The sequence below is a fragment of the Fusarium verticillioides genome, chromosome 8 (assembly GCF_000149555.1).
Source record: "Fusarium verticillioides 7600 chromosome 8, whole genome shotgun sequence".
NCBI classification, from domain to species: Eukaryota; Fungi; Ascomycota; class Sordariomycetes; order Hypocreales; family Nectriaceae; genus Fusarium; species Fusarium verticillioides.
The window spans coordinates 459,948-484,604 of NC_031682.1; the positions used below are offsets into that span (position 1 = coordinate 459,948).

The 24,657-nt window shown below is 49.4% G+C and overlaps 12 protein-coding genes across 14 annotated transcripts; 5 read left to right on the forward strand and 7 right to left on the reverse strand.

The window, feature by feature from the left end:
- Nucleotides 1–60: 60 nt before the first annotated feature.
- FVEG_07610 (hypothetical protein) lies at nt 61–1,395 on the reverse strand (the record flags this gene model as incomplete). Its single annotated transcript, XM_018896288.1, has 4 exons — nt 1,197–1,395; nt 842–1,153; nt 173–794; nt 61–124 (listed from the first exon to the last, which is right to left on the reverse strand). The coding sequence occupies exons 1-4, from the start codon at nt 1,378–1,380 to the stop codon at nt 61–63; spliced, it is 1,182 nt and encodes a 393-aa protein (XP_018753728.1). The 5' UTR covers nt 1,381–1,395.
- Nucleotides 1,396–1,879: 484 nt separating this feature from the next.
- Nucleotides 1,880–4,370, forward strand: FVEG_07609 (hypothetical protein). Of its 2 annotated transcripts, XM_018896287.1 has the most exons (6): nt 1,880–2,053; nt 2,110–2,181; nt 2,234–2,743; nt 2,786–3,529; nt 3,573–3,646; nt 3,690–4,370. In XM_018896287.1, the coding sequence occupies exons 3-6, from the start codon at nt 2,463–2,465 to the stop codon at nt 4,331–4,333; spliced, it is 1,743 nt and encodes a 580-aa protein (XP_018753727.1). In that variant the 5' UTR covers nt 1,880–2,053; nt 2,110–2,181; nt 2,234–2,462; the 3' UTR covers nt 4,334–4,370. The 2 variants fall into 2 exon arrangements, with proteins under 2 accessions (XP_018753727.1, XP_018753726.1); XM_018896286.1 differs by having other exon boundaries at nt 1,880–2,181.
- Nucleotides 4,371–4,399: 29 nt separating this feature from the next.
- Nucleotides 4,400–5,600, reverse strand: FVEG_07608 (hypothetical protein; the record flags this gene model as incomplete). Its single annotated transcript, XM_018896285.1, has 8 exons — nt 4,400–4,505; nt 4,549–4,794; nt 4,843–4,861; nt 4,905–5,261; nt 5,305–5,372; nt 5,417–5,441; nt 5,485–5,516; nt 5,563–5,600. 8 exons carry the CDS (start codon nt 5,598–5,600, stop codon nt 4,400–4,402), a joined length of 891 nt encoding a protein of 296 aa, XP_018753725.1.
- Nucleotides 5,601–5,824: 224 nt separating this feature from the next.
- On the forward strand, nt 5,825–6,752 carry FVEG_16150 (hypothetical protein; the record flags this gene model as incomplete). The annotated part of the gene is made up of 3 exons (XM_018905388.1): nt 5,825–6,007; nt 6,059–6,327; nt 6,356–6,752. The coding sequence occupies 3 exons, from the start codon at nt 5,825–5,827 to the stop codon at nt 6,750–6,752; spliced, it is 849 nt and encodes a 282-aa protein (XP_018753724.1).
- A 169-nt stretch (nt 6,753–6,921) lies between these two features.
- Nucleotides 6,922–8,329, reverse strand: FVEG_07607 (hypothetical protein; the record flags this gene model as incomplete). The annotated part of the gene is made up of 3 exons (XM_018896284.1): nt 6,922–7,578; nt 7,626–7,745; nt 7,790–8,329. 3 exons carry the CDS (start codon nt 8,327–8,329, stop codon nt 6,922–6,924), a joined length of 1,317 nt encoding a protein of 438 aa, XP_018753723.1.
- A 276-nt stretch (nt 8,330–8,605) lies between these two features.
- Nucleotides 8,606–10,449, reverse strand: FVEG_16149 (hypothetical protein; the record flags this gene model as incomplete). Its single annotated transcript, XM_018905387.1, has 5 exons — nt 8,606–9,074; nt 9,122–9,239; nt 9,282–9,692; nt 9,737–9,923; nt 9,966–10,449. The coding sequence occupies 5 exons, from the start codon at nt 10,447–10,449 to the stop codon at nt 8,718–8,720; spliced, it is 1,557 nt and encodes a 518-aa protein (XP_018753722.1). The 3' UTR covers nt 8,606–8,717.
- Nucleotides 10,450–10,913: 464 nt separating this feature from the next.
- Nucleotides 10,914–12,913, reverse strand: FVEG_07604 (hypothetical protein). The gene is made up of 3 exons (XM_018896283.1): nt 12,602–12,913; nt 11,449–12,553; nt 10,914–11,401 (listed from the first exon to the last, which is right to left on the reverse strand). The coding sequence occupies exons 1-3, from the start codon at nt 12,675–12,677 to the stop codon at nt 11,014–11,016; spliced, it is 1,569 nt and encodes a 522-aa protein (XP_018753721.1). The 5' UTR covers nt 12,678–12,913; the 3' UTR covers nt 10,914–11,013.
- A 2,794-nt stretch (nt 12,914–15,707) lies between these two features.
- Nucleotides 15,708–17,136, forward strand: FVEG_07603 (hypothetical protein). The gene is made up of 2 exons (XM_018896282.1): nt 15,708–15,962; nt 16,007–17,136. Exons 1-2 carry the CDS (start codon nt 15,944–15,946, stop codon nt 16,852–16,854), a joined length of 867 nt encoding a protein of 288 aa, XP_018753720.1. The 5' UTR covers nt 15,708–15,943; the 3' UTR covers nt 16,855–17,136.
- Nucleotides 16,745–18,469, reverse strand: FVEG_07602 (high-affinity iron transporter). 2 transcript variants are annotated; one of them, XM_018896280.1, is made up of 4 exons: nt 18,003–18,469; nt 17,510–17,952; nt 17,269–17,467; nt 16,745–17,224 (listed from the first exon to the last, which is right to left on the reverse strand). In XM_018896280.1, the coding sequence occupies exons 1-4, from the start codon at nt 18,153–18,155 to the stop codon at nt 17,021–17,023; spliced, it is 999 nt and encodes a 332-aa protein (XP_018753718.1). In that variant the 5' UTR covers nt 18,156–18,469; the 3' UTR covers nt 16,745–17,020. The 2 variants fall into 2 exon arrangements, with proteins under 2 accessions (XP_018753718.1, XP_018753719.1); XM_018896281.1 differs by having other exon boundaries at nt 16,745–17,467.
- FVEG_07601 (hypothetical protein) lies at nt 18,314–21,491 on the forward strand. Its single transcript, XM_018896279.1, has 5 exons — nt 18,314–18,788; nt 18,832–19,326; nt 19,368–19,932; nt 19,974–20,196; nt 20,240–21,491. The coding sequence occupies exons 1-5, from the start codon at nt 18,465–18,467 to the stop codon at nt 20,388–20,390; spliced, it is 1,758 nt and encodes a 585-aa protein (XP_018753716.1). The 5' UTR covers nt 18,314–18,464; the 3' UTR covers nt 20,391–21,491.
- FVEG_16148 (hypothetical protein) lies at nt 20,248–21,443 on the reverse strand. The gene is made up of 3 exons (XM_018905386.1): nt 21,145–21,443; nt 20,723–21,082; nt 20,248–20,672 (listed from the first exon to the last, which is right to left on the reverse strand). Exons 1-3 carry the CDS (start codon nt 21,243–21,245, stop codon nt 20,462–20,464), a joined length of 672 nt encoding a protein of 223 aa, XP_018753717.1. The 5' UTR covers nt 21,246–21,443; the 3' UTR covers nt 20,248–20,461.
- An 831-nt stretch (nt 21,492–22,322) lies between the features above and the next one.
- Nucleotides 22,323–24,498, forward strand: FVEG_07600 (hypothetical protein; the record flags this gene model as incomplete). The annotated part of the gene is made up of 2 exons (XM_018896278.1): nt 22,323–22,506; nt 22,553–24,498. 2 exons carry the CDS (start codon nt 22,323–22,325, stop codon nt 24,496–24,498), a joined length of 2,130 nt encoding a protein of 709 aa, XP_018753715.1.
- Nucleotides 24,499–24,657: the final 159 nt, after the last annotated feature.

The window sequence follows — 24,657 nt, forward strand, 5'->3', positions numbered from 1 at the left end:
CCAAGCATGATCCAAGAGACTCGAAAGATCGGACTAGGCCGACAGCGAGGGTAAGCGTCTCTACATCCTCAAAGAAAGTTCCGATGATCCATACACAAACATGTAGTGGGACTCGTTCATGAAACTATTTAATTAGTACTTGTTTTCGCAAAGACAGAAGATGTGAACTTACCGAAGAAGAACTTGCACAGCGAATCCACGACCGAAGCCAGGTAGGTCCCAATCGAGAGTAACAGCAGGGTTGGCGCTACGATACTCCAGCTCCATAGCAAACTGCCAACCGAACAGAGCAGTCATAGTAACAGCCAAGAACACCCATGTGATTCTTGCAAGCTGAGGTCGGCTGAAATACTTGAGATCAAAGAACCAACCCCAGAAGATATTGGCACCAGTAGCAGCAATACCTGAAGTTAAAGAAGCCAAAGCACGAGCTCGGACGGAAAAGTAGTTGACGAGGTAAATGCCCAGATAAGTGCTGTTCCAGTTGAAACCGACGAGAATAGGAATCAAGAGGAAGAACTGCTTGCGCTTGATGAGAGCACCCCATCGTCTGCATTGTTCCTTGATACTCTTGTTGGTTTGGGTGTGAGGCAACTTGGAGCCGTCAGGTCGGATGACTTTGTTGGGAGGTGAGATGAGAAGGGCGAGAGGAAGACCGAGGCATTGAAGCGCAATGAGGACGAGATAGGTGGTGTATCCAACACGACCTCTCTTTCCAGACTCGACATTGAGTGAGAGCTGAATCGAAGAACCAATGAGTTGACCAAGCTCACGAAGACCAAGCCAAATCCCAGCTACAAAAGTTAGCACAGTAACTTCACAATCAGATCATACCACTTACTGAACTTTCCACGATCCTTGACATCACCATATCCCAAAGCGATAGCACCCTCCGAAGCCCAAAGCGCAGAAGCTCCAATTCCACAAGTAGCACCGCCAAGCAGAACAAACCACTCAACACCATATCTGTTATTGGTGTAGAGCGCTGCAGAATAAGGTGCATATCCAAGGGTACCGATAACAAGAACCCATTTCAGACCAATTTTATTGGCCAGGATACTAAAGATGGAACACCCAAAGACCATGATGCCAAAAGTGAGCGAGTTGGCGCCATTGACAAGGTATGGCTCCTGCTGACCACCAGCGCCGGTATCTACGGTCGTCAGCGATGTAAAGTGAACAGATGGCAGACATACTGTTGAGGGCATTCCAGATTCCCGGCTGAGTGAAGGAAATCAAACCAACGATTATGACGTTGAATAAAGGACTGCGATACCATCGTGTAAACCGAGATACAGGCTTAGATTGTTCGATGCTCTGTTCAGTGACATCCTCGACATCTTTATCGCTGCCGGATTCGATCACAGCGTTGGACGACATTTTGACACACAGACATCCAAACTCAAACTCGATTCAAAAAGAATTCCAAGGCTCACCTCTTATAAACCCCTCTCATATCGCCATTCTTTCACAAGATTTTCATTAATGGAGTATCAACTGTGGATTTGATACAAGGTTTAGTGCTCAACTCTTCCGAATCAGGCTAGAATCGCACGTTGCCCGACGATATAGTCAGTGGGCATTTCCACTTTTTGCGATTGTCCGTTCATTTCGTGCTCGACAGGGTCGATGGCGACATGATATCTTGATTCTCAGTGGATAATAGGATCTGCAAGTAATATACCTTATCGATAGCTATGTATGCACAATCTTAATCATGGGTATTAGTGAAACCGTTGAAGAAATAACAGCATCTCCGCTTCGCGAGTCCATATCGGAAGCTTAAATACTAACCAATCACGTACCTTTCCGACGAACCTGACTCGAGCTCCAAGTCGGAAACCTCTCCGCCCTCTCCAACTAAACTCCCCCCCATTCTCTCCCCCCCGTTACGTTAACCCAACTTTGTTTCTCATCACCTCATCGAGCGCTCTCCCATCGTCGGTAACAGAACAACCTCCGTATCATGGCGGGGCGGAACTCTGACTCTCAGGGCCAGACATCCCCGCTCGAGTCTGGTGATTCGCCGCGGCCCAGACAAGCAGCCTGTCTCGTATGTCGTCGCTCAAAGATCAAATGCGACTGGAAACCTCACCAGGAACGATGCAGGAGATGCATTCAGCTTGACTGCGAGTGTGTGCGTCCCGCATATCATCCCGGGCGGCAAAAGGGTATTAAAAAGTAAGCGCCCCCCTCATGCTACCTGTTGTGAGATTCAATGCTGACTTGTCAGTAAACGAACGGGGTTGGATAAGGCGCTGTATCAGATTGACCAGGCTGTCAAGCGCGCCAGATCAGCGTCGCAGAAGAATCCCGAAGATGATAGGATCTTGAACCATTTGCAGGAATTGCTCAGCAATGCTAATACACCTGAACATGCGACTACTCGTGGATACAGTACCAACGGTGATGGCGATGAAGATGCGTACTCAGAAGAAGAAGAGGAGCAGGATCCAGTAGCGATGCCTGATTTTATCCAAAGGACGCAACAGAGTCTTGCTATTGACGATGCAGAGAATCCACTACAGCTTCTCGCGAGGGCATCCTATATCCAACCGTCGCCTGAGTCGCGACATGGCAATTCTCCTATACAGGCGCATACGGCTAGTACGCAGGGTCAAACGGAGGATGAAATTCAAGCATTCTTTGCGCCGGCGCAAGTCCACCTCGATGTTGGCCCTGATGTCGATCCTGTTTCTCTGGGGCTTGTATCTGAGGAGGAAGCAGATAAGCTCTTTAACTTGTGAGTTTGTTACTCCGTGTTTGGCGCGTGCTAACCGCGTAGTTTTCATCGGAACCTTGCGCATACACGATGGGGTCTTGATCCGAGGATATACACCGTTGAATTCACGCGTTCGAGATCAGCGTTTCTTTACACGTCTATCATGGCTGCATCTGCACTCTTTATGCCATCAGCAGCCGCCCTCTCAAAACGATTATCGAACCACGCTAGAACTCTTGCGCATAGAGTAATGGTAAATCGATACCGATCAGTTGAAATCGTGCTTGCATTTATGGTCAATATTCCATGGATGTTTCCAGGCCAGCATTCAACTGATGACGAAACATGTACCTATATCTCTATCGCCAACACAGTTGCGACAGATTTATCACTTCACAAAAGTCTCATCTCACCAGAAATGATCGGTTCAAGGTCCGGCATCGGTCTAGCAAGAGGTGACTGTCTAGACCCAAGAGCTGCACTCGCAATGGATGGATTCCCTGAAATCGATCCATGGTCAGAAAAAGGAAGACTATTTCTTCGAAATCGCGAACGATGCTGGCTTTCATTGTTTGTTCTTGAGCGAGGAATGTCTCTGGCCAGAGGACGACCATTTTCAGTACCGATGACGAGATCTTTGAAAGATTGCGACAATTGGCATCGTTCTGAATATGCTGATCCTCTTGATGGCCATCTTGTTTCCATGGCGGTGCTGAGAAGGGATTTGGATGCGCTTTTTGCTACTGTTCGTGCTCTTTGCGATGGATCGCAGATGGCGTCTAGTGATGGATCATTAATCGCGCAGTCGTACGTATGCCAACAAAGACAATAACACAGCTAACAGTCGCAGGATTCAAGGGTCGATTGAAAGGTTCTTTGACCAGTGGTACACGGAATGGGGAGTATCGATCGGAAAAGGACCGGGTAAGTTCGATAGACCCGGGACAAGAATCATGCTGACCATCAGATCGTCGTCTCCCTCCTTACGTCGAAATTCTCGTCACACATACCCGATTATCTATCTACGGCGGCGTAATAAACCACCCAACAGCACCCCTCGAAGTCCGCCGTTTCTTCCACACAGCAGGTCTCTCATCCGCCCTCAACGTCATGCGAGCCGCAATCCAAGGCGAATCTCAACTCCAGTCCATGCCAAACAACACCGCCATCATGATTTCATTCGCAGCCTGCTTCGCCCTAACACTAAGTTCCTACGCAACCGGTGGCTCAGCCCTCGCCCCAAGCGTCCGCAACCTCATCGATGAAACTGCCACGGTTCTCGAAAGGATTGGAAAAGTCACACGGCATCGCAATGGTCTTTCTATCAAGTATGGGAAATATCTCAAGCAGATCGTGAGAAGGGCTGCTACCGGAGACGGTATATCGGACCCGAGAATGCCAATTGTGAATGAAGCGCCTATTACGACTCCGACGTTTTTGGATCAGCAAGCTTTATGGCCTGAACCGTTACAGTTCTCAGCTATGTCTGATGATCAGATCGTTCAAGCGCTGAATCAGCCAGGAAACAATTTTGAACCTTCGTTTGGGGGATTATCATGGGAGGACATGACGAATTTCGAATGGCTTTACTGGCCTGAAGTTGGTATATAATTGCTACATAAATCAAGAAACAAGTTACTTGCTCAAATCAATCTCACTAAATCCAGAACGTGTTTGTCAACGCAGAGTTTCCTTCTCAGCTGCACTAATTCCACCTAGCCAATCTATCGAAGTAAGCTGTCGAAGTTTCTCCATAAAGACAAAAGTCAAAACAGTATGCGGTCTAGAAAGTCAGCTTAACTCAACGGGAGATGCAAGGAACATACGTAAGTCTTAACCAAGCGGGTGTCCAGCCCCTCATAAGAAATCGTGGGCCTTCTTCGCGAAGACCCGTGCCTAAAACTTGAGCGAGGCCTTCTTTTCCGGCGCTAGATTGCATTCGACTCTTGAGAACGTCTGCAGGAGCACATAGAGTCGTCGCCATTGTTCCAGCAGCTAAAGAGGAAATAGCATGTGTTTCTGTATCATCTCCGAAACCGTTGCTGACGAGGTATTGTTTGGCGGAGGCGTATCTGAGTTATTAGTCAAGCCACTCGCAGAAGCAGCAAACAGCAACTTACGTAGCAATCTGAGAAACATCTACACCTATCAGTAAAGTTCACTTATGGAGCTAGAAACTCACTCATCAAAGCACTCCTCGCAATGTTCGGCGCAATCCCCTTCCAAAACGCCCTCATCCCCTCCTCACTATAAACCCTCGCCAGCGCATCAAAAGCATGAGCATATCCGAACTGCTGCGCAGGAGCCTTTGCGCCATCCGCACACATACGCACGAGAACAACTTCAGCTGGGTTGCCAACTAGACCAGCTACACCACCGGCTACACCAGCGCAAGCAATGTTCTGCGCGACTGAGAGCTTCTTACCCGTGTATCCTCTCAGTTTATCTGAGAAGTAAGTGTGAAAGCCGAAACGGGCGGTTGAGTATGTTCCTTGGCGGAGGATGGAAGCTGATAAGCCGGTCCAGAGTGATGGGATGCCTGATAATTAGTGGATGAGTCGTATTAAGGTTGGAGAGCTTACCGTCTCGTGCGGCGAAGCGGTATAGGACGTTGAGCATGGAGGCATTGCTCTTGAGGACTTGCATGCGACTAACTGGTTAGTTCCGAGACATGACTGTGACTGAGAAACTTACTATTTCGTTTGGTCCAAAGGGTGGGCTTTACATGTTAGTCAAGCTCTCCATCGTCGAGGAAAACATACTGAAGCAAACAGCCATGCAAGCCGCAGCACCACTACCAACCGTCAGCCATATTCGCACCTCTCACGAAAGAAACATACCCAAGCCAAAAAGGCTCCTTTTTCTTATCAGAGCCCATTTCAAAAATACTCTACTATGATCTACTCCTCTCATCTATCTCCCTTCCATCTCATTGTTTTGTACACTTACACTTACTCTCGGTCTCCAAATCTAGCTCCGTCCGCTCGCCCATTCTGAACCCCGTAGAAAAAGCGGGGCCGTCCATCGGTCTCCAACTCTGACTCCCGCCCATCATCGTCATTGTTCACAAAAGCGACGATACATCCTCGGCAGAAAGAAGAAATGTCAAACGAGAAACAAGCAGACATGTCGAAACTCTCTACGTCGCTGAAAGCGCTCATCAATGCGCCGTTTGCTAAGCCAGGTCCTCGTCCGGCGCCGCAACAAGTGCAGGAGTTGTATGAGGCCATCGCAAATGATGCTGCGATTAGGAACCTCGGCCCAAAGTCGTGGCTAACAGTCTCTGTACGTCTACCACGATTGTCGCTTCAATTGGTTAGAATACTGATGATTTAGGCTGCTGCGACATTTACGCTCAACTCTCCCGATTCATTACCTGTTCTTCATCGCGTCGCGTCCGCAAAAGATCCCAACTCTGCCGTCCAGAATGCCGAGTTCATCCGAGAAGTCGGCCTCAAGTGCATCAGCTTCAACGGCATCCCACGAACGATCAATTCCCTAAACGCCTTCCACGCATCGCTCCCCGAAGACGTAACTTCCAAACTCTCCACGAAACCAAGCCGACAACGGTCCTCGCAAAACATCGACGAGGGCGTTGGCGCGCGGTCGCGGACTCTGGGATTCGATCTACAGACCATACGAGGATAAGCTCTTCGAGAAGCTGGCGCTCGCGCATCCCGATCTACCCGTTTATATCCTAAGCAGTCATTACTCTGCTCTTCTGTCCGATCCTCCTGCTTCGCAGCGCGATACACTTGCTAGTCTTGGACGGGTTCATACCTCTATGATTGCTATTTCTTGTCTACGGGCGCAGACTGGTGTTGGACCGCAGGTGCTGTCGCATGTGTTTGGTTTGAGAAAGGCGCTTGAGGATGGGTCGTATAAGAATGATCAGGATGGAGAGAGTGAAGAGGCGGTGCAGTATTTGGCTAGTGATGAGGGTGGGCATTGGATCTTGAATACGGTGGATAAGATTGTTGAGGCCATTGGTGGAAGCAGCTTTGCGCCGGGCAGAGATTCGAAGCTGTGATAGGCTATAGATGTATAATTGGATAATTGAGTTCATGCGATGAAGCTTTGCAACGGTCTGATCTCGGAATGGCCGTAGAGTTCAACGGCGAAGGAGAGCAACGTTGAGGCGTCCTCGGCCACTTCAATTGGCTTCTCAACTATATACAAGAAATAGAGACTAAATCCATCTAAGTCTGTCCCTGGTAAAGAGCAGGACCCTTTCCATCAAAGAACGTCTCATCCAACAGCGACAGCAGCACCTTCTGACCCGCCCACTGCTCCTCAGCATTCGGCCGAATCTGCTCCGGCGGAAGAACAAAGCCATTCTCACCAGTATCGCGCTGCTCGATAGTATACGAGAACTTGGCCCCTCCAACACTATAAACATGATCAGGAGCAGCGCCAGTAGTCACGTACAAAACAGCACCGCTAGGTCCAAAGGTATACGTCGTGTGATCATCTGTGCTCTCGCGAATAGCCTCACTAACCAATGCAGCAGCCTTGGTCCACTTTCCAAGCTCAGGTGCGTAAAGATCCTCCTTGTATCCGAAGGGAGAGAGAATGTACTGTCCGTAGCTGTGCCAGTCGATGTACAGTGCAATACCCACGGTGTCGCGGAGCTGACGGACGAATTTGTCGAGACCTTGGTTCTCTGGGGTGTCGGCGGGCTTTTCACCGCGATACACCTGGGAGCAGGGGTCCGTGGAAGCACCGCGCTTGTTGGAGTCCCAGCCAAATTCCCAGTTACGGTTGATATCGCGACCGTAGCATGATTGGTTGGCTGCGGTGGCGGGAGGAGGTTGACGGTTCTTTCGCCAGAGACGATCAGCGGTGGTAGAGTAGACCTAACAATTAGTTCGATTGCACATGTCAATGTGAGGGCAGAACTTACAAAGCCGTCGGGGTTGACAAAGGGAAAGATATAAAAGTCGTATTTGTTCAGATAAGTCTTGACATCTTCATCGCCGCTCTTGAAGCCCTTGACGAGCTGGAGGGTGATGTACTCGAGGGTCTAACGGTCAGCCACGAAAGTCAATGAGGCGACAACAAACTTACAGGGCCGGAGATCCATTCTCGGGCATGAACAGTTCCATGGTAAAGCACAGCAGGCTTTCCAGGACCATCGTCACCCCAAAGATGAAGCCCATAAATATTCCTCTTCTGATACGACTTGCCCGACGACACGAGCTTTGAGTTGTTCGGGAACTGTGCCTGCAATTCGCGGAAGTAGTCAATGTGATCCTCATAGTTGTGAAACTCATCGAACCATGAATCATCATCTGCCTGGCGCTTCCACTTTTTGCGCGAGATACTCTCCCCCGTGATTGATGTACCGAGGTTCTCGTGCAGAGTGGTGTAGTCAAGCTCTAGACTCTCAAAGGCGCTGATGTCATTGGGCGCGACGACAATGTCAACGTGTTGGTAGCCATGCTCCCACTCGTCGAAAGTCACGGGAGTGAGCTTCTCTTTGATAGCGGACTTGCCGTGGGTGTTTACACGGAAGACTTTGTAGCCATCATAAGACTTGATCTCAGTCTTGGGCACAGCGAGTACGCCCAAGACGAGTGTGAGGAGGGAAACGATAGAGTACCTCATGATTGATGCGTGTGTATTGAGTTAACTACATGCAACTTGCAGAGCTATATAAACCACCTCCTCATTCTTGGCGATTGTAACATCGGGCAAACTTTTGAGCACCGCAGAGGATCATCAGCAAATTAAACAGGACCTTCCCCATCGGCACTGGCGGTCATGTTCGCTATAACAAGGTATCAATGGCGCAAGAAACGGTTGGAGCGCCCTGCCGATCGTCCCAAATAGACTCGTAACCTTAATCTATTCCCCGCAGCGGAGCCCAACTTTATTCCAAGCCCCCAGGGTTCAATGACGAATCTCCAAAAGTTCCACCCACCACACAAAAGTGCGTCCATGGATGTACATTACATACACAAAGGTTCATTACACAAAAGTTCATTAACTGGTATCACTCCATCTGCTTCAAATCATCCACCACCGAAAAGTCCGCATCCGTCTTGCTCCTAACCTCATCCACATCAACCCCCGGTGCAAGCTCAGTAAGCGTGAGCGTACCCTGCTCGCGATCTACCTCAAACACACACAGATCCGTGATGATGGTGCTCACTACACGTGCGCCTGTTAGTGGCAACGTGCACTGCTGCTTGATCTTTGATGAGCCGTCCTTGGCGCAGTGCTCGGTGGCGACGACGATCTTGGTGTTGTCCGGGTTGGCGACCAGATCCATTGCGCCGCCCATGCCTTTGAAGACTTTGCCGGGGATCATGTAGTTGGCTAAATCGCCTACTGCACTGACTTGAAGGGCCTGGGTTTGTTAGTAGAGGGATGTGAGAGGGGGTTTGGGGGACTTACGCCGAGGATTGAGACGTCGACATGGCCGCCGCGGATCATGCCGAATGACTCGGCGGAGTCAAAGACGGATGCGCCGGGGACGAGGGTTACTGTTTCTTTACCAGCGTTGATGATATCACTAATCTGTTAGCGAGGCTTCATACAGAGACGATTGACTTACGGATCAACTTCATCCTTGGTAGGATAAGCACCCATTCCAAGAATACCGTTCTCAGACTGGATGTGCACCGTCGAATCGGCAGGGAGGAAAGAAACAGCCAGCGTAGGAATACCAACACCCAAGTTAACATAGTAACCAGGCTTCAACTCCTTGGACGCTCGTCTAGCGATACGGTTCCGTCGCTCTTGCGCTTCATTCGTAGCCTTGGGCGGTGCATCAGATCCCTCCTCTCTCAACTTGAGAACCTCGATATTCTTCTCGGCTGTAGATGGGACGATTCGGTCGACAAAGATTCCTGGGAGGTCAACGTCGTTGGGATCGATTGCGCCAACTTCGACGATGTTTTCGGCTTCGACGATTGTGAGTTTTGCGGCCTTGGCCATGATGGGTCCGAATGCTTTTGTTGCGTATCTAACTTGTTAGCACCAATTGAGAAGTCAATTGAGCAGACATACCGGAAAACACAGTTTCCTTCCTTGTCGGCCTTCCAAGCTCGAATGATAGCGACATCGCCTTCAATCGCTGTCTCCATGAGGAACGTCCGGCCGTTGAACTCGCGTGTTTCTCGCTTTCGACCTTTTTCCACAACAGCGCCAGACTTGTCCAATCGCACGGGTATTTCTCCATCCTGCAAAAGAGTGTCTAACTTGTTAGCTTCGCTCAATCAATTGACGGACAACGTACGAGCTGCAGTTGGTGTGAAAAATGCAGGAATGCCAGCACCAGCAGCACGAATGCGCTCCGCTAATGTTCCCTGAGGACATAGCTCAATAGCCAATTCGCCCGTCAGGTACTTCTTCTCCAACACCTTGTTATTTCCGAGGTATGATAGGATCAGGCGATCGACTTGCCCAGCGCTCGTGAGCGTTGCCAAACCGCCTTTGCCTTCAACGCCAGCATTGTTCGACACAGCAGTAAGCGAATTGAGAGAATCGCGCCCTCTCCTATTCAACGCGCCAATCAATGTATCCGCAACACCACAGAGTCCAAAGCCCGAACTCAACAGCGTTGAACCACTCTTGATATCCGCAACAGCCGCGTCCGCATCTTTAAAGAGCTTCGAGTCTCCCCGCACCGCCAATGCAGGCCTTGTTGTGCTGAATTGGCGCGCTGTGAAGCTGCTTCCCCACGTGAGGGGTCTCGCCCGTAGTCTTAGTAGCTTCGACATGATTGCTGTGATGTTTTGTCTGGCGTAGTCATGATTGCGACTTGTGATATGTTTAAAGAAGAGTATCGGGGGTAGTTTTGGTTCCGAGTGTGCGGTTATCGGGGGCAGAAGTAGAACCGGAGAGACGTCATTTTCGGCGGGAGAACTGGCACCGATGAGCTTGAGCGGGTCGGACCCTGAATACGAGAATCAGATCGGGATTCGGATGTGAGGAGGAATGGGATATGGATGAACGTGATATCGGCCGGTTGGAACGCGGTCCTTGGTGTTTTCGCGATTGTTTGAAGCCATCGGATCATAGTTGATCCCGTACAAATAAGACAATACAGGGTACCCAGGCAAAAATTATAAAGCATTTACAGTGAAGTCATCGCGACACCCACTCTGGAGCTCGACAAACCTCCAGTTCGGTACCTTGTTCTCAGTCATAGTTCGATTACATGCAGCATCACGGACAATTGTGGACCGTGGAAATCATCAAGTGAAGGTCAATTGTTGTGTTGAACAAGCAGCAATTTGGGTATTAATCTAGTCTAAAGATGCGACATCTCAAAGCAATTACAATTATTTGTTAATAGGTTCCCGATGGAAGCGATTAGTCTCCCAACCATCAATCTCATCAACATGAGTCTCACGAACAAGTTTATAACCACCAATCTTGGGAAGAATAACTGCCCAGATGAGCCAATAGAAGGCACCAGCAACCAGGATGGCGATACCGACAACGCAGTGGATGTAGTAAGGCATGCTCTTGTACTGGTTTTGGCTGGGATCGTCGGGAGCGATGAATGGTGCGATGACCAGATACATGTTGCTGAGAAGGAAGAAGACGGTGACGGGGAGGGTCGCCTTGATTGGGGGGTTCCAGTTGTACTTGGCGCCGTGAAGGTAGAGATGGACGAGGCCACCAGCGACAAAGGTGTTGACGATCGCAAGAGGATAAGAGATGAGGCTGATTGGTTAGCGACGTTGACAGACAGATTTGAGACTGATACATACTTGAGGATGAAGTTGTAGGCATCTCCAGGAGGAGGAGCGAGAATGACAATGACGCAAATGACCCAGTGCTCAAAGAGACCAGCAAGAGGAGCGTTGAAAGGTCGATTGCTAGCCCAGAGACGGGAGAAGGGCAGAATACCCTCGCGGCCGAGTTCCTGGACGAGACGACCCTGAGAGAAGATAACACTGAGGACATTTCCGAAGGCAGAGAGCGCGACAAAGACGGACATGGCGCGCTCAGCAGCAGGGCCCATGACATTGCGGAAGAGCGAAGCAGCGACGAGACGCTCAGAGGCAATGATCTCAGCCTTGGAGACGGCAGCGAAGTAGGCAATGTTGACGAGGATGTAGATGATCGAGACAGAGATGATGGCAGTAGGAGCAGCGATCTTGAGGGTTCGGACAGGGTTGCGCGTCTCGCTGAGGGCATAGTTGGCGTTGCTGTAACCGACAAAACTCCAGATGACGTTGTACAGAGCAGTGACAACACCATACGCGCTGCCGGTGGTGCCCTCAAAGGCATTGCTGAAGTTGTTGGGCTTCTCGTCTGTCTTGAGATGGCCACCAAGAGCGACAAAACCGCAGATGATCATGATAAAGACGATGAAGAGCTTAATAATACCGAGCGCATTCTGAAGACGAAGGCCCCATTTGAGAGCACATCCGTGAATAAGGAACGCAGTAGTGATGCAAGCCAGACCAATACCACGCTGGTTCCAACGATCAACCTCTGTATTCGCAGCATGCAAGATATACTCCCCAAACACGACAGAGTTACCAGAAGCCCAGCCCATAAGAATGATGTATGAAGCGTAGATACCAGTGACGAGGAACTTGGGCTTGCGGTAGATGAACTCGAGATAATTCTTCTCGCCGCCGTTCTTGGGGATGCCGGTTCCCCATTCGAGGTAGACGGCTGTACCGGCGGCGGCGATGATGGAGCCCACGACCCAGATTATGAGGGCGAGACCTGGACTGCCGAGGAGAGCGAGGATAGAGCCTGGTGTGGCGAAGATACCGGTTCCAATGACACGGTTGAAGATGAGCATAGAGGCGCTCAGAACACCGATCTGGCGCTTGTTTTCGGCGGCGACATGAAGACGGCCTGTAAAGTTAGCAACACCCTCATGAACCGTTGTCATTGTAGACTTACCCTCTTCACTGTCTGAACCGACATAGTTAGTCTTGTTCGCCTTGGGCTCAAGACCCTTGAGATCATCGTTACTCATGATCAACACAATTCTTCAAAAACAAAGACCCAATCTGATGAACCATCTCCAACAACGCGGCTCCCCATCCCCTTTAATACCACCTCCCTCCCCCATAACTTAAACCCCAGGCAAAGGCAAAAAATTACAAAAAGCTTGGGTGATCCACCCAAAAGTCTAGAAGGCCGCCAGAACGGCACGATCCTTGAATCGTGCCAGTCGGTGAGCCACCAATCATGACCGGGCTGTGAATGGGGTGAAGCTCTGGGTGGGCAGCTAATGTGTCATGAAAATATCTGCTTGGTGTTTTTAGAGTGACTAGGACGATGACGCGATCTGAGGTGATCGCACGCTTATTTCCATCCAGCCAATGGGGTGTGGGTGAGATGCGTAGTTGGTCCACTTTGGGCATGGGTGTGAAAAAGTCTCCCCGGGTGAGGGCCGCTTGTATATGGATCCAGACTCGTGGGACTGCGGCTTGTTGAGGCTCAGTTTAGGTGTTTGTTTTAACGACCTTCCAGTTTCAGCTGTGGATATTTGTGTGTGAGGTATACGATCGGAAGGCCGGGTGAGCCTGTATCAGGGAACAGTTGCATGCGATGGAAGTGGTTGCTTGTCAAGAAAATTACATCCCACGCTCATCCCGCCAACTGTAACAGGGAGCACCGCCTCGTGTGACTCCCCGAGGCATTGCGTGATGAACACACATACTTCCAAAGACAGTTAAGGAGTAATAATAAACTCAATCCCTTTCAGCCTGTAAGGCCGTACTCCCCGAGGATCCCTGCTTCAGCTTAGGCTTGACACACGGGAGCTACGAATATCACCATCGTTGTCTCAGACCACGTCAAGTAAGCTCACCTGCCTGATCTACAATAGCTTGAACAAAAGTTCAAGAACGTTTTTTTGTTATTTCTTGGCTGTGTAGTGAATTGCTGAACTATTGGTTTGTTTGTGTTGAAGCTAACTTGTTGTTGGGTGCTGGCCGATGACGTGCCCGGGCCAAGGGATTGTCCCTTAACTTGGTATTTATGCTCGCTTTTGCACGCTTTGAACCGGGTTTCATGTGAATTTTCGCCTGAAGGATGAATAATTTTAAATATTAACTGCTTATTCTGTGATTGTTGCCCGTGAATGTTGTTTGCCAAGATGATCTGGAACTCAGATCATAGATACGATCATTTGCAATTCAGCCACCAAATAGAGCCATCGCCAAAGAAGGAATACGCCGACCATAGATTGAGAATCGCACGGTCAGTAGTTGGGTAGAGTAAGACTTATATGATCTCGTGTCCAGTATCTCCCCACTGAGGAGTACGATCGGGAACGACACTACTGTATCCTGGGCAATGCGGGTGGCGTTAGTTTGTCTGGCGGCTATTTACCTGGCATGATCTCCCGGCTACTGCATCCGATGGCGTTTAGGGTGCTTCTTTACTAGCGGAGTGCTTTTGTAATTCCTTTTCGCTGAGCGCTTACATGTGTGTATAAGTCGCTTGGCCTTACCCTGCAGCAGAGGTTTATTTTCACGTACCGGAGAACCCATTCATGTGCTTTTGAGTTGTAGAGTTATATAAATATCCGAAAGAATTATTACTGGCTTATTGTGAGATTATGACCACGTTTATTGTGAAAGGCTCTGGGGTTCGTGGTGTGCCGTGTGGAATATTGCTCTTAGCTGTCTGTCCACTGCACTCAAGCAGATGCACAATAACGCTCAATTTGCTCATCGTAGATCTTTGTGCTGATTTACGTTATCATCATTAAAATCCTCTCGTTATTCTGCTTTCCAATATCCTTAATCGATATTAGGCGTAATTTCTGTAGTACTTGATCGCCTTAGAATCTCCGTGTCAACTTTTTAGCTTTAGCACACGACCTCACGATCCTTCCTTTGGTTTACACCCAACTCAATGAAGCAGCTATGCTCCTCGAGGAGCACTGAAGGCTCTTACATGCTAGTCAGTATTCATTTCAGAAACCGATAAAAGCCTAAGAACCCATGAGTGGAGTGCTTGGTGGCTTGGCCCTTGAGAAGCTGAGAACAAAACTGAGCCAAGAGATAGCCTGCACCGAGGACAAATAAACCTATTAACTCTATAAGTTGGCTGAAACAAGGGCTGCTAGGATTCTCAGAGCGACTGGCCTATAAGTGACCTTTTGTTGGTATTGTGGACATGATACCAAGAGACAAAGAGCTTATCATGAGCCATGACCACATCCTTTCGAGTCACACCTGCATATGCAGATGCAGTGTTCCAAAATTTTCAGTCACGCTAATTTAACGTTATAGAAGCTTATTCTAAGGATGAAATGCAGTTGGAAAAGTCCAATTGACTTTTGACTGAGATGAAGCTGGCTCAGACGTTTGGCGGGACACATGAAAGCCATCATGACACATGAGCAAGAGCTCAATGGCTAGGATTATAACAACAGCACATCTAAAGATCTCATGTCCTGGTACAGTTAAGATCAATGTAGGGTTCTTGCATATGGGACTGCTTTGCTGCACATTGGAAAGATACCGGATGAGAAAAAGTGTGATGGTCTGTTGTTGCTTGGTCTCATGATATGAGCGTAAGCCACCACCCGTTGCGGGCAGCACAACAGCAGACATATCGCTCACTTGCGATGAATCAGTAACTAGGAGGTTGGCGAAGAGGTTCTTACTATCGTTGCACACTCAGAAGTGTTTGCGCCTTGGTTCCTGAAGCTTTGTGTGCGTGCCGAGCGTGCCGAGCATGCCGAAACATACTATAGACTCATCAATTGATCGCTATGCGTCGTATCATGTCAGTTGTTTACACATGCAACATTCGCTAAGTGTCAGCTACAGAACTGCCAATAATAACAGGCAACCTTGCGAGTTGTCAATTGATAGGAATAGTGTGCTCTTGACGATGACGGCATAGTCATGACAAGCGGCATGGCCCGTAGTGGTTCTAATTAGATGCCGATCTCTTCAACGGTCGGTGAATCAGTCACACGAGCAATTTCTCGGCATAGACGACAACATCCGGATCAGCTCTTTCACCTTGCAAACTCTGTTCATGTCTTTATCTGCAGCCGCATCGATTGCCGATAGACAGTCAGCAAACGTGGTGGCTGATTGTGGCGTCACAGCCCCATATCAACGCGTTGCCGGTCAACGCGCCCACGCTCAGCTCAACTTGCGACCAGCATCTAACCAACTACAGTGACGCAATCCCACAGCCGCTGAACACAACTCAACTCAACGCGATCAATCGCAAAGTCATCGCGACTATCGTGGTTTTCGCTGCAGAGTCATGGTATCACCCAACAAAGGTATTTCTCCTCTTTGCATTTCGTTTCGTCTGCTCACAATCCAGATCCCTACGACTTTCCAGCTTCCCCGTTAAGAACCCGAGACGCCATGACTGCAGAGAGCCCTTCCAAGGAAGATGGTTTGGCCCATCGCGAGAAGCCCGACACTACCAAGGCTTCTCCTGCTTTGAGAACCGGCACTCCTCGTGGAAATACTCCTCGGGGCGCAACCCCACGAACTTCATCCCGAGTTGGCACACCCAAGGCTGGCACTCCGCGCGGGACCCCCAAAGTCAGCACCCCTAAGACAGAAACCCCCGCGAAGAAATCTACAGCCGTCGTCTCCGATTACCCTGCCGAACCCGCCGATAAAAACCCTGAGGAGAACGGCGACAAGCTCAATGGCGACGAAGTGAACGGTGTCGAGGTCAACGGCGATGCGCCAAAACCCGCCAATCCCGGTTTTAAGGAAGATGTGGCCATTGACGAGTTCATTGAGCATCGTGTCGACCCCGACAACTCGACCGTCGACATCAAAGTCAAGTGGGAAGGTGGCGAAACCACCTGGGAGTCAGAATGGAGTCTGCAAGAGCAGGTCCCCACGCTCGTCTACAAGTACTGGGAGAAGAAAGGAGGCCGAGAGGAGGCGACCCAGCTGGACGTCTACCACGTCTTCAAGATCCTCAAGTGCATCCCCGCCGCTGGCAGGAAGAAGACCAGCTACGAAGTCCAGTGGGTCGGCTACAAGCAAAACGACTCTACCTGGGAGAACGAGGAGAAGCTGCGATTGATCGCACCGGGCGAGCTGGAGAAGTTTGAGGCTAAGCAGTTGGCTAGCGGCGCTTCTGCTGAGAAGCGCAAGACTGTACGCGGACCTGGACGACCTCGCAAGAAGCCGCGATACGACGACTGAGGGACAATTGGGGGAGGGTGGAGGCGAAGAGGGTGAAGCAATTGAAGCGATTGTGGACTATTTACACTTTGACAAGGCGCACGCTTCGGCGAAGACAGCCAAAAGGACATGTAGAGAGTATCTGGGCGCACACGATGGATATGTATTTACTGGAACTAACAACACATTAATCAGCCCTCGTGTCCTCCTCCTTGAGCAATGGGTAATGTCCGTGATCCTCCTTGAACGACATGAGCGAAAATTGCGCAATCACAAAAACCCAGTATAGGTTGTAGGCCAGCACAGATCCATACGTAGCGGAATTGTTCCACCCGACCACAGCATTCAGAATAGCCCAGCCTCCACCGCCGTTGAGCTGAGGATTGCAGCACTGGGTTGTTAGTTGGGTCTCGCAAGGCTGAGGAGGCTACTCACGTTGACGTGCCAGATACTCCGGTCGATATCGTATGATCCAGGACCATCTCCGAGTTCCGCGGCATCGCCGCCGACAACCTTGTTCCACTGCTGTTGCTCAAAGAGCCAGATTGCGCGGGAGAAGAGACCTGCTGCGACGAGGTAGAGAAGACATGTTGAGGCGACGAGGAAATATTGCAGCTTCGCAGATGAACCGCCCCTGAGATGTTAGACATGCTCATCAATTGATCGACTGGCTTACCGGTAGAGGGCATATCCGACAAGGCCGCCCAGCATCAATCCCATGAGGACGGGGAGAGGAACGGCAGAAGCGGGTGCAGAGAATGAGACACCAGCGACGAAAACGATGCCCTCGATACCTTCACGAAGAACAGTGATGAACGGCAACACAAACATGGCGTACTTCTCAAAGAGATTGACCAACCACGCTCGCTTTCCTTGCGTCGTTACTGGTGTCTCAATCGCCTTTGCCAATTTCGCCCTCCATTTATCCTCCATCTTACCAACACGCAACAACGCACCGCCCATGATGGTGATGATAATCGCCGAAATGAGCGAAAACACTCCTTCGTAGTAATACTCATGATCAGCCCAGGTATCATTACCAAGAATATAAAATATCCCGATAATTACACCAGAACCGATTAGACATAAGGCAAGACCCAAAACCGTTCCAAGCCAGACCTAAAAAACTCAGCCGTTGTACTCTAAATTGACTCAGTTTAAATGTGTACCTGTGTGCGCAACGTTTTATAAATACCAGCATCGCGCTGAGATCCATCGAGCGTCTGTTTCAGAAAGGCCAGGAGCACCGAGACGATGATAGCGGTCTCGAGGGTCTCACGGAAGACGACGACGAACACGGGCACGGAGAATAGATCGAGCATTTTTGATGATGTTTTTGACGATGAAGGATCAGAAAGATCAGATAACAGAATTTCCGATAACCGCTCGCCAAGCTTGTCTCTGCCTCGGCCGTGTTGAGACTAGAGGGTCACACGATGTCCACAATTGATCGTATGACCCGTCGAATCAAACGAGGCTAAGAAAATTCTGTCCAAAGAGAAGCCCTAAATCTTAAATAACCGCGCATAACATGACATTTTTCTCTTTGCGTCCGACGTCGGATTATCTGATTGATAAGATCCACTTTCCCCCAATCCCTCCTCCAACAACCATCCAGGTCCCTTGTCAACATGAGGATCTTGCAGTTGGCTTTGTTGCCGGCGGCTCTGGCTGCGACGGTGTCTTATGACTTTTCTATCGATTGGGTTCGAGCGAATCCAGATGGTGCGTTTGAGAGGCCCACGATAGGGATTAATGGGGCGTGGCCGATACCGAGGATTGAGGCGAGTGTTGGGGATACGGTTTTGGTAAATGCGAGGAATAATCTGGGGAATCAGTCGACGAGTTTGCATTTTCATGGGCTTTTTATGAATGGGTCGAATCATATGGATGGGCCGTCGCAGGTTACGCAGTGTCCCATTCAGCCTGGGGAGTCGTTTCTCTACAACTTTACGGTATGTTTCTTATCTTTGTACTGAGGATGTACTAAGTTTGAAGATTACTCAACCGGGCACATATTGGTATCACTCGCATACTGAGAGTCAATATCCCGATGGTCTTCGAGGACCTCTTATCATTCACGATCAAAAGTCACCTTTCAAAGGAAAATACGATGAAGAACTTGTCATGACCATCTCAGATTGGTATCACGATCAGATGCAGACGTTGATTCCTGAGTTTATGAGAAAAGGAAATCCGACTGGTGCAGAGCCTGTCCCTCAAGCAGCTCTCATGAATGAAACTCAGGATCTCAAAGTACCCGTTCAAACCGGCAAGACGTACTTTTTAAGGTTGGCGAATATTGGTGCCTTTGCGGGACAGTATTTCTGGATTGAGGGTCATAACATGACGATAGTGGAGGTTGATGGCGCATACACGAAGCCGGCTCCAGCAAATATGGTTTATTTGTCTGCTGGTCAACGATGCAGTGTGTTAGTCACAACGAAGAAGGATTCATCTACCAACTTTCCTATTGTTGCGAGCATGGATACTGTAAGTTTGCCGTTCTTTGATTTACACAGCTGACCGTTTAGGATCTCTTTGACGTCCTCCCCGATGATCTCAACTGGAATGTGACAGGGTGGCTTGTATACGATGAAGAAAAGCCTCTGCCCAACCCATCCGTGGTCTACGACTTTGATCCTTACGATGATATGGATCTTGTGCCTTATGATGAAATGGCTCGCCTCCCTGAGCCCAGCAGAAGTATCGAGTTGGATGTTATCATGGATAACCTTCGAGACGGTGCAAACTACGCCTTCTTCAACAACATCACCTACCGAGCTCCCAAGGTTCCGACACTCTACACTGCATTGACGAGTGGAAAGCAGGCGACGAACCCTCAGATCTATGGAACGTATACGCATAGTTTTGTGTTGGAGAGGGATGAGATTGTGCAGTTGGTTATTAACAATCACGATGATGGACGGCATCCGTTTCACTTGCATGGCCATCACTTTCAGGTGTTGTATCGAAGTGATGATGACGCTGGTGACTTTGATGGATCGGTGGAGTTTGCGGAGACGCCGATGAGACGAGATACAGTTGTCGTGAACGGAAATGGCAATGCGGTGCTAAGGTTCAAGGCTGATAACCCAGGTATGTCTCCCGAACGAGTGTTGAACAAAACTGATCGTCAGGTGTCTGGCTTTTCCACTGCCACATCGAATGGCACGTCACGTCCGGGCTGATCGCGACATTCGTTGAAGATCCTCTCGCCCTACAAGCTTCCCTAAAGCTCCCCCAGGACCATCTCGACGCATGCAAAGCCGGCAACATTCCCACCGTCGGTAACGCAGCAGGAAACACTGATCTCCTCGACCTCACGGGCGAAAACGTCCCCCCACCACGTCTTCCAGAAGGGTACGTTCCCCATTCCCTTGAGGGACACCACTAACAGTCACAGCTTCACGCTCAAAGGCATCCTCGCATTCGCATTCAGTACATTCATGGGTATTTTCGGTATATACACAGTCGCTTCCTACGGGATGAAGAAGGACGGAAAGACTCCCGAGACAGCACCTCTCCTTGCAGAAGAGGAGCCACAACAACATTAGTCGCAGAAGAGAGCCGCAACATTAGATTAGACAATAGATCGCTACCAACGCCTCACACCCTCCGCGATAGTTTATTTCTGTTTAGGAGGAGCAGCTGGATACTTTGAGACTTCCCTCAAATGATCTGGCGTGCCGAGTGCTTCCATTTGTCCACCACGCTCCTTGAATGCGACTTTGCGACCGCAGTTCTTGCAGAAATGGCTAATGTTTGGCGCACAGTGGCAGGCGTACGGGAAAATAACACCAAAAAGAGTTGTGAAGAAAAGAGCGGTTGCGTAAATACTACGTCTCATTAGATACCTCATCCGTGACAAATCGGGGGGTAAACGCACTGTGTCGCTGAAGAAGCAGACTTCTTAACCTTTGTCTCCGCGCGACGCTGACAAAACGGACAATCCATCATATCAGCCTGATCAGCCAGCAAATGCAACGGCGTGACAGTTTCTCCAGGAGGAACCTGCTGCTGCGCTGGGACGACCATGGACTGATGTCCCGCGTACTGCTGCTGCGCAAGAGCAGGGTGCTGTAGAATCGGGGGCGATTGTGTACCATCCCAGTTTAGTGTACTTTCCGGCGCGGGAGAGACAGTCGAGACGGGACGATATTCGCTTGCGGGGGGAGGACTCATTTGCGCTGGGCTGGTTTGATCGGTAACGACTTCGGGGAGGTTTTCATCGTCGACTTTGGGTTGCCTTTTGCACTGTCAGCGTCTCGTGGAAGTTTGGGGGGGGGGGGGGAGTGTAGTGTAGCGTACTCAATTGCGATTTTCTCGTTGCGGGGAGATTCAGCGTTTGCAGTGTATTTTGGAGGCGAGATAACATCTGCGTTTGTTGTTTCTGGCGATACGGTCGACATTTTGACGGATGAGGCTGTGGTAAATTGAGGCAGTGAAGAGTCTAAGATGAGATTTGGGATTGAATTAAAAAGATGAGATAGCTCGCATTCAAAGAGTCCGAGGGAAGATTAAACAAAATACCTTATGGTACGTAAGCTGGGAGACCCTGGTTCTTAGCTTGATCCTTTGGAGGCGCTTTCGTTTCAGCTGCTGATCCCCGCCACTTTGATCTTTAAATGACCGAAAAATATTTAATTAGCTCTGATCTTCTGCTGCAGTTTCCATTTTGGCTACTTCTTGATCAGCATTGATTCGTGGCTTTGGGCAGAGAATTGGGAATCTTGCACCGAAAGTGCCAAGTTTTGGAGACATCGCGAGCCAAAAAAGGTCTGGCCCGCCGCTGGATTGGCGATTGGTGGTTTGTTACAGGGTTGTCGGAGGCTTAGTGCTTATCCTGCAGGGATGATCACTGAGCTAGCGGAATCCCGTATCCGTCGGATGTTATCGATAAGCTGAGTTCTTAATTGACTTTCAACGAAACGTTGGATGTTCACTTTATGGTTGGACTGAGATCATTGTATCTATCTCGAACATACTCGATTGCTTCTACATAGAAACATAATCTCAATAACTCTTGACGCTGTAGATTAGTAAGAATTCGGGTGTACGACCACGCTGGAATCAACATCGGCTGGCTTGGGGCTCTTACATGTAGCTTTCAGCTTTAAGGTAGGCTGTGGCCTTCTCGACCAACAGCATCCATCGGTGGCCACATATATCCTATTATTATTGGGGCAGTTTCAGCCTCTTGTGTAACGCGCAAGAGAAACCTGACCAAAGAAAGTCGAGGACAGTCATGCAGTTGGACGTATGTTTCTTGAGAATGTGACTCTCGAGGGATGAGAACCCCCGGGTAGAAAGAAAAAGCACCGCAAAGAGCAACCAAGTTTGCGAGAAGCTTTCACATGTATTATTGTCTCTCAGATTCAATTTCTACCGACCAGTACTACAAAGGAGCCTTAAATACAAAAGGCCCCCAGTTAGGCTCAGGATGCGGATTTCTTCAAGATTCTCATTATTATACAGATATTTGCATCATGGATGAAACTACGCGTCTGGAGTTGAAAAGCCTCATTTCAGCAACTGGATCGCGGGTACCTGGAAATGCCTCACTCCTACATTCCGCTGGTGTTAGAGAGTCACTTCGACATTCTTCGCCGTCCTGGAACCGGAGAGTAGGCTTGGCTGTGCTCCTTCTTCTCATTCCTATCACATATTCAGGTAAGTTTCAAGAGTCAGAGAAGCGCATACGCTCACTAGGCAATAGTAATACTTACCATGATGGCTTACCTGTACGGAAAGAAACAGAGCTCATTCGGCGACACGGTACTAGAAGTTCTAAGCATTGCTTCCACCTTATGGCCAATTCTGTTCGCTGCTGTCATGGGGCCATTACTCAAATCTATTGCGCTCTTCCGTGCTGAAAGAGGATCGAGGCTAGGCTCCCTAGAGTTCCTCTTGACCAGCCAGACCACGGCATCTGCCCTGAAGAACATTCTTGCAATGGGATGGATTGGCAGTTGGGCCATTGGTGTCATTGTGATATGGTCCCTGAGTCCTTTAGGAGGTCAAGCCGCGCTACGCTCATTGGGTCTCCAGCAAAATCCTATTTCCACAAAGACGCCAGCAACATACTACCTGGGGAATAACAGAAGCCTGGTTCAACTGTACTATCGCACTGGAGCGGGTGTTTTCCAGGGAGTAGTTGACGAACGATATCTCATAACTGACATGAGAACCGTTCTCTCTGCCTCTTTTTTGACACAGGATGTCCGAGTCTCTCATGCCAACACAAGTAGCCCACGCTACAATGAAACGGTAACTGGCCTTGGAGGAAAGTGGGAAGCATCTCGCAAAGGACGTATGGATCTATGGGGAAACATTCGGATTCCTTTTCTGGAACTCTTACCAGGATACGACAGCGATGACCCAAATGCCTGGATATCTGTCCCCGAAGATGAAGTCGTTCCTTACGCATCTCTCATTGGACTTCCCATTAGAGGTGGATCATTTGAAGGACCAGGAAACTCAACCATGACAGTTCATTTCCATTACCAGACTCTGTCGTGCGGAGAAGCGTTCAACGGGAGTGAATGGGTCAGAAACGGTTCCAAGGCATTATGGTTGCACAACACCAGTTCCAGTATCCCCTTAAGTCTACAATTCAAGGGTGAAGCAGAATTGCTGGTGAGATTTTCGAGAACGGGATACCCCAATATTTGGTTCGACTTCCTTAATAGTTCGGCAATAGCGGAGCACTTCGCGTCATCCGAACTGGAACCACAGTCAAAAATGCAGCTTGTGATGGGAGGCGAATGCAGCTATGCTACAGCCACTAAAGGTGTAAAGAGACCTACGCCCATTTTAAGGATTTGCGATGTTAGCACCTCGTATATCGAAATGGAAGTGGGTTGCAGTAGAACCACAATCGATTCCGACCTTGCATGCCTGGCCAAACGGGCTAGAGACACACCATCATACCCTGTCAAAGGTAACTTGACAGCCCTTTCAAGCTCCAGGTTATCTCGGGGAGTTCTGTCAGAGCTACCATTCATAGGCGCAAGCCAACATGCTCACAAACCCAGCATCCTAGAGCTGTATCTGAGGGATCCCTGGTGGATCTTCCAGCGTAGCGGAGGAGCATACATAGATGATCCCTTTGGCACGCAGAAGACAGACATGGATGATCCCTATGGCAGGGAGAAGCTTGGATGCTTCGCGCCAGTTCCACCAGAGGTGATCGAGGGGAGACTCGCGACTGCCCTCAACACTATTATTATGTCAAGTTATGAAGTAAATGTGTTGACTGGTGGCAAGGGAGCGGCTTCTGCCAATGCGGCAGTGCCATGGCAGAATACTACAGCAACATGGACGGAATTCGACAAGGATATATACAAGCTGCACAAGCCGTGGTTCATCACGACTAGTATGTCGACGGCAATACTGCTCATTTGCGCAATTGCCAACATCGTCATCCGTCAACGCATCAGAGCTCCGGACTTTCTGGATAGCTTGGCTGGTTTGACGAGAGACTCTCCATTTATAGATGTACCTCAAGACGGAAGTGCAAAGAGTGGCTCAGATCGCTTGGAAACGATCAAGAATGTCAAGGTTCGGATTTCTGATGTCAATCCGGATGAGGAGGTTGGAAAGATTGCGTTGACGACTGAACTAAAGGGCCCAAAGCTGAGATGGGAGCGGATCTATGCTTAGTTTCGCGTGCCTACCTCAATTCTACGATAACCCTGGAAGAGCTTGTTGAGTGGAAATAGTGTTTGGGAACCCACCTAAGGACTGTGTGGCTCTTCGATACTATTGACGGCACTGAAGACTTGTTGAATATGTAGGCGTGTTGCTCATGAGTGAGATGTA